The sequence below is a fragment of the Prosopis cineraria genome, unplaced genomic scaffold (assembly GCF_029017545.1).
Source record: "Prosopis cineraria cultivar Desert tree isolate PC_DT_omini unplaced genomic scaffold, ASM2901754v1 PC10, whole genome shotgun sequence".
NCBI classification, from domain to species: domain Eukaryota; kingdom Viridiplantae; phylum Streptophyta; class Magnoliopsida; order Fabales; family Fabaceae; genus Prosopis; species Prosopis cineraria.
The window spans coordinates 2,668,823-2,676,512 of NW_026555341.1; the positions used below are offsets into that span (position 1 = coordinate 2,668,823).

Below are 7,690 nucleotides of genomic sequence, written 5' to 3' on the forward strand. Positions count from 1 at the left end.
TTGATTTGATTAGAGTTTTATTACGGTTTTAATTATTAATCATCGAACAAGTTTGTTACAACGATCGGTCCACTCTAGCTATGCCCGAACCTGAAGCAGAGCACGCCACCAGGACCAGTAGGCCCGCCATTTTGGCCCAAGGAAACTACTGCTAAAGCACAACTTTCACGTGGGTGATTGAAACATACTGAGTGAATGTAGTTTCAAAGCTAACTTGTATGGTGCCCCTGCAATGTAAAGAATATTTTTGTAATCTAAAATTAAATAATTTTAGAGTATTAACTAATATAAATGAAAAAATTTTTATATAAAAAAATTATAATATTAATTAATAAGATGAGTGCATAGTTATGAAAAACAAGACTGAAAAATTTATCTTGAATCTCCAAATACACCCCATAATAGTTTAATAGGTCGCAAGTTGGCTTTATCTCTGTTATAGCCTGTCTTCTTCATAAACCCTAATATAATTTATCTGTTTTATTATGTTGATTGTGCGATTTTGCAGCTTTTCTTTATCACTTGCATGTCTATCTAATAATTAGATAGTCTATAATATTTTTATCACATGCAATCCATGAAAAAAAAAAACTATGAAGTAAATATAAAAGTTGCATGGCGCTATTTTTTCTATTAAATTATGTAAAGGTAAATAAAATTTTGAAGTGTTGTAATTTTATTTATGATTTATAAATACCAAACAATCAACAAATAAACATATTAATATGTCTTAAAAACTTAATTTTCAAGTGAAGCATCAATATTTCAAAATCTTGTAGTTGAGATATTACAATATCAAATATAATCAAGATTAAAATAAAAATTTGATGATTAAATCATTATGTTTAAATACAAATTATATATAAATTAAAACTTTAAAATTTAGTTAGTTCTTTTAATGTCTATAGTTCAAATAAAAATAAAACTTAAACAAATATCATTAAAATATTAATCAAAATTAAAAAATTTGGATAATGTACAATCTATTATATGAGTAAATTATCATGAACGTGCTTTTCAAAACAAAATTCTACAAACAGATGTCCAAGGTATAAGTGGAGGAAGAAAATTTATTTTGTATGTATTTGAAGAACAATAGCAACGTCTATCTTTCTATTCATTCAAATTTAATATATCTGCAGAGTCGTAAAATAATTAACAAGTCATTGTACAATTTATAATAAATGTTTCAAAAACTATCAAATTCTATGAAAGCATAACTCCAAGAAAATAATGTATAGCTAGTTCTTTCAATTCTATTGCTTATAAAAAAGAGGTTTAGAATGATGGAGGAAAAGTCAAGAAAAAATTATGAAATCATGATTATGTACAATTATTTGGTATCTACCATGAGTGAGCCATCAACCAAGAACAAATAATCTTCACAAAAGATGATACAAATGCAGGCGAGAAGACATTGGTGACTAAGGAAGGGGCCAAAGAGGATGAAAGTTTTATGATTTGCTTGTCTTGGTGAGGGAATGAAGCGTCTGGATCACATTAGAAGTGAAAGAAAATCTTGTGTGTTTTATAACTGCTTAAACTCATCATGAGTTTGTGCAATTATAATTTTAAAACTTAAAAAAGAAAGGATTATAAGAAGTTATGATGATATAAAAGTGGGAGAGATAATGGGAGAAGAACTAGGGCAAATAAAAATTAAAATAATTCATTTTAAATACAAAAATTTTTAACACTTAAGAAAATTTGATAGAAAATTTAGTGTGCACATTAAATTTATATATTTTTAGGGGTGAGAAAGTTAGGAAGTTATGATAATGGATAAGATCATAAAAGGAAAAATTTAAAGATAAAAGGAAGTGGTTTCTGGCATTTCAATTATAATGTTTTTATTGTCCATAAAAAATTAATTTTGACATGGATAGCTTATATAATTACAACATTTTAAAAAATGGATATTCGTCAAACTTGGAAGGCAACTTGCAATTCTATTTTATTCACATACACACATAAAATGTTATTATACTTTTCATCATTTTTATTCCTATCTTGCTACGATCTCTTGGTTTTTAGAATAAAATGTTTAAAAATAGCAATAAAATTAGGCGGAGTTACAGTGATGGAAGAGTGGGAGAAATAATAAGGGAGGAATGAGGAAAAATTGAATTAAGATAAATTAGTTTTTGAAAGTGAACAAAAAAAATTAAATTAGTTTTCAAAATAGAAATTTAAAACTATAAAAATAAGTTAATTGAATTAAATGAAGCTAATGTGGTACTTTGTATTTCCAGCATTTAAAAAAAAAAAGAACACATGTCAAACTTAAAAAATTAATTTTAAAAATTAATGCTGACATGAATAACCTATATAATTACAACATTTTAACAAATACATAATTGTCAAGTTTAGAAAGCGACTTGCAATTCTACTCACACACACTTGATTTAAAATGTTATTATATTATTTATCATTTCTATTTTTATCTTGCCATGATCTTAATTTCCAAAATTAAATGTTTAAAAATAGGAATATAATTATGTGGAGTTACAATGATGAAAGAGTGGGATTATAGGAGAGATAATGGGAGAGGAATGGGAAAAAACTGAATTAAGATAAAATAATTTTTAAAAGTTTATCAAAAAATTAAATAAATTTTTAAAATAGAAATTTGAAATTATAAAAAGAAGTTGATAGAATTAAATGACATGGGTTGAGCTTGAAAGTAGAGTTGGAATAAGGGTCGGACCTAAAAGATTGTCCATTTAAATTTATTTTTATAAGAGTTCATGCTTGAAAAAATGATATTTTTTAAGAAAAGCCTTGATAGGCCCTAAAAAATGGGCCTGGGCTGCCTTTTTAGGCTCTTTTTTGTTTTTGCTTGAAAAAATAAAATAATTTTAATTTTTAAATTAAATTTAAACTTTAAAATATATGCTTATACTTTAAAATTAGAATTTATATTATTTATTTTTAATTTTTAAATATTATAATTTTTTAAAAAATATATATAAAATATTATACTTAAAAATTTTAATTTTTAAATATTTTATAAAATAAAAAAATAATAATAAGGGTTTACAGGCTTGATTCTGAGCTCTTTATATAAGGGTCGTGTTTTAAAAAATAAGACATTTTAAGAAAATTGAGTTTAAGGGCTAGAGTCTTTAAGAATTGAGCTCGTTCGTTTTTCAAATCTACTCAAAAGCCGATTTCCAATTTTACTTATATATATGTGAGTGCGTGCATGGATTTTTTATATGTTTCTATTTTATTAATTTTTTATAACACACAAAATCTGCTTTGTTGTTTTAAAAAAATGAACTTTAAAAAAGCTCACAAACTTTTAATTTAGAGTATCCATTTTCTAAAGTGAATGACGCATCCCACCACCCTTTGAGTTTGTTTGCTTGTTAGAATGAATTAAAAAGTAAAAATAAAAATAGAATGGTCAAGATGTGAATAATAAACAAGTCAATCATATTCATGAAGAAAAAAAATTATTTAATTTATTAGATTGGGAGTTATAATTTATAAAATTTACAGTGAGTACAATAATTACCCCATTTGTAACTCGTATTATTGAGTTTTATTGCATTTGCGAATCAAAATCCTTCAAAATTGAGATTGATGAATTTACATGAAACTTTCCTTTTTAGTATATATTGTTGCTCATTTTATTAGTTTTTATAAAACATTATCTCCTCCCTCTTAAAAAGAAAAACTTCACATAAATTTAGCATTTCTAACTTTAGAGAATTTAAATTTCATGCTTAACATGAAGGATGGGGTATTTTAATTTATTTTTATTTTTATTTTTTAATCAATTCCATTGGTAGGTGTGCCTTTGATTTTTAATTAGTTAAAAGCTAGTTTAAGGAAAAAACATTAGTTAATGTAACAATTTATAATTCGGCTCAGTTCAACATATTAAAAGTTATTTGACAAGTAATTCAAAGAAATAATTTTTAGAAAATAACTGAGATAAACTTTTAATAAAAAAAACTTTTAAAATAGATTTTGTAATTTGAAAAAATATACGCGCGCACAGTTTCTTATTTTTCAAAAGAGCTTTTGAGAGGGCAAAAGTTGTAACAAACATGGCCTCACTCGCCGTCATGTCGCCGTTCTCCGTTCAAGGATATCGGAGACTTTGGAGTCTTTTGGCGTGAATTAGCGGTAGAATATGTTGGGTATAGTTTGTAAATTCAAATCTTTCCTCCTTAGAAGTCAGAGAAAAGAAAATTAAGCAGAGTCAGAGTCAGAGACACTCTCCTATGGGGTAGCTAAAACTAAGAAGTTCGCAGAAGCCCCCACTTCATTTACCTCTTGTTGTCTCCACTGAGAACCTTTTAAAAGAGGGACCACATAAATGCATCGCAACGACATGAATAAATCCAATCATGCCTAGAACTTAGAAGCTATCGCCAGGAGAGCACTGCACAGTTCTTGAGGCTTGGAAAGCATGGCCATATGATCCGCGTCTTTGATTTCCACAGTCTCATCAACCCCAAAGTTCTGGATCATCCATCGCTGAAATTTCGTCGGAATTGCCTCGTCCTCATTGCAAACAATGTAAGCACGCGGAACCGAGCCGTATCCCTCTTTAGAGAAATTCTTCGCTCTAGACAAGTCTTCAACGAACAGGGATCCTGGCCTAATCAGCACCTTCGCCAATTCAAGATCCTGCAATAAAATTCAATTCCATTTCCAACCTAAATTCCCACTCGTCCTCGCATCAAAGCCCACTTATTTTCACTTTCGGAGATTTCCTTCCAATCTCGCGGAAGAAGAAGGGGAAAAGAATTACAGAGCATCATCTTGTACCCTAAAATTAAACAAGCAGAGATAAAATTAAATACCTCCATAGGAGAGAGTTGATAGAGCTTGGAGGACAAGAACTGGGGTCCAAAAAACATGGTCGTTATGCTTCCACATTCACGGAACTGTGTGTCCATCCATCCCTGGGCTGGCATCTTCTCAATGTACTGTTTCATGAAGAAAAGTGCGATCCAAGACGAACGTGAGCATATAAAATATTCAGTATACAGTAAATTACTTGGTGTCGAGGATGAGAGAGAAGCATACCTGTTCCAGGACATAGGATGGCTTGTGAATGGTATCGGGCATAAAAGCAGCCAAGAAAACGGCGAGCGAGACCTTGTCAGGGAATCGGTCAATGGCGACAGCCAAGTTCAAGCCTGCTAAGCTGTGACCCACAAGAACCACCTTTTCATGGGGATGGAGGGAGGCCAACAGCTTCAATAAGGGCGCAGAGTATTCAGACATGGTTGCGAGATCTTCGATTTTGCAGGGGTAGATGCCGGAAGCCGCCAGGTCCAGCACGGAGACACGGTGGCCGACGGATTCGAGACGAGGTTTGAGCTTGTACCAGCTCCATGCTCCATGGCAAGCACCATGCACCAGAACATAGTGCTTGTTCTCCATGTTTTCCGGATCCGTGTTCTCCCTGGATAGAGGAGACATGTAGCAAAGAAGAAGCGTGTCAGATCTGATTCTGAAGCCCAAGTGGTGAAGACCAATTTATAAGTAAAAGTCAATGAAGTTGGCAAAGTGGATCAAACAAAGAGGGCCCTGGGTCAGCAAAAGGCATGTACGTTCTCCCTTCGGATAATACATTTATAAATCACATTAAATATATGTTATTAGAATTAAAAAATTTAAAACTTCTTTTAATCTTTCTAGAAATTTATTCCTATTAAGTTGTTACTTTATTCTTTGCCATCAATATTTAAAGGAGATAATTTCTAGCACCAGCAGCAGCAGATCCAACCATTTGGAAATTATAATATTTTTTATTCCAGCATCCCAAATGTAGAGTTGCATCTTTCCTGGCAACGGAGTTGGGTCAGAGAAGCGACAATCTTTTTGGTTGCTTCTGCTATCTGGAAACAAACAAATGTTGGAAAATTTAATAATTTATTGTTTTATTCCCAAAACCTGAAAAATAGAGAGTTGCGTGTTGCTCTTGGCCATGGAGTAGTGTTAGGAGAGGCAGCCAAAAATGACTTTAAAGGGTGCGACCAAGATACATAGTTTCGAGATTGGCGATCGAAAAAATTGAAGTCAAAATGAACACATTGAATTGAACCATTTGAATGTATTAGAATTTAGAACCTACTTAATTTCGCGTTCTAGTTATTGAATCAAATCCCTGAATATCAATACAATCCCATAGTAATTAATCCTTAGAAACAAGAATATTGAAGATCAATATAATCCCGTGAGTGTCCAAAATGGGAGGGGAGTAGCAGAGGAGAATTTTTATGATGACATTTCAAATACAGATAAGATATTCAAATTATTTGGGCATCAGGTGTCAAGACTCAAGACCCTCTTCACAAAGTAAATTTAAAAAGTTGTGATTAGGCTCCTCATCGACTTAAAAAGATCAGTTCACACATAATTCTTACAATTACACTCCTAACCTTTAAAACTCTATTCTAAACTATGAAATTTTATTTAATAAGTAATAGAAATACATTTTTAATATTTATTGACATGTATAACTTCACATTTATTACAAGAGCCAAGCAAAATTGGCCTTTGGCAAGCTTCTCCGTCCACAAACATGTCTATTTGTCGTGTCTTGCTATAGAAATAAGAGAAAGAATGGCAGTTTAGTTTTAAATTTAAATCCAAATAAAAGGCTTAGAATTTGATGTGCGGATAGTTTATAGAGGCCAATCTATATTCTACACCACCAATGAGACTGCCCTCCCTGATTTTGATAACTTCCACGGACACATCGTTGCCACTTTCAATTTCACCTTGCTCAGGACTTCAAGAATGAATATCAATTTTGTATTTATTCATGCAAAATTCGAGTCATAATTGTTGCTACAAATTAAAAATGAAAATTACGCAGAATCTGATATACAGTTGTACAAAGAGTCTACATTTTTGCAGGCTCGAGGAAACACGCTTTAGATCCGCCTGGGTAAGGGGCATTTGGCATTTGAAAAGTACTTATTGGCTTTTCAAATGTTAAAAGTTGTTTGAGAGTTTTTTAAGGAAGCAAAGTGACTTTTAAAATGTAGATTAAAAATGGGTTTGGAAGTGAATTTTCCAAAGCAAGTGAGAATTGGATTTGAAATGTCAAATGGGAGTTAAAGCATTTAAGGAGGGGGCATAATTTTGTAAACGATCATACTACTCTTTTTTTTATTTTTTCTTTGTGCACTATAAGTTCACCTCTCCTTTGATTCTCTTTTTCTTGTCTCCACCCTTCTCCTCCAAGTGTGGCTTTTGATAAATAAATAAATATACTTCCTCTGGTCCTTTTCATAGGGCAAAAAGAGAAAAATTTTTTTTACTTTATTTATAAGTCACATCATTAAATTTTTATCATAATTTTTTTTACCCTTTATTGAATATTGGATAGAGAAAATATGTTAATAAAGTATGTATATTTAATATTGATAAATTTAAGAATTTATTAAATTTTAAGACAGAGTCAATGAGTTTTAAAATTTTTTTTATATTAGTAAAACATGTTAAAAGTGAGTTATAAATAGGACGATATGAGTATTTTTGAGCTTTTTCTTGTCTCCACCCTTCTCCTCCAGGTGTGGCTTTTGATAAATAAATGAATATACTTCCTCTGGTCCTTTTTATAGGGCAAAAAGAGAAGAATTTTTTTTACTCTATTTATAAGTCACATTATTAAATTTTTATTATAAATTTTTTTACCCTTCATTGAATATTGGAT

At 30.7% G+C, this 7,690-nt stretch overlaps 1 protein-coding gene across 1 annotated transcript; it reads right to left on the reverse strand.

Moving 5' to 3' along the window:
- Positions 1–4,145: 4,145 nt before the first annotated feature.
- Positions 4,146–5,476, reverse strand: LOC129322321 (salicylic acid-binding protein 2-like). Its single transcript, XM_054968594.1, has 3 exons — positions 5,047–5,476; positions 4,821–4,946; positions 4,146–4,644 (listed from the first exon to the last, which is right to left on the reverse strand). Exons 1-3 carry the CDS (start codon positions 5,443–5,445, stop codon positions 4,366–4,368), a joined length of 804 nt encoding a protein of 267 aa, XP_054824569.1. The 5' UTR covers positions 5,446–5,476; the 3' UTR covers positions 4,146–4,365.
- Positions 5,477–7,690: the final 2,214 nt, after the last annotated feature.

Coding starts and splice junctions, on each gene's coding strand:
- LOC129322321 (XM_054968594.1), bottom strand. CDS start 5,445: ATGTCTCCTCTATCCAGGGAGAACACGGATCCGGAAAACATGGAGAAC. Junction 4,947..5,046: donor CATCCTATGTCCTGGAACAG/GTATGCTTCTCT, acceptor TTCATGAAACAG/TACATTGAGAAGATGCCAGC. Junction 4,645..4,820: donor ATCAACTCTCTCCTATGGAG/GTATTTAATTTT, acceptor ATTTTATTGCAG/GATCTTGAATTGGCGAAGGT.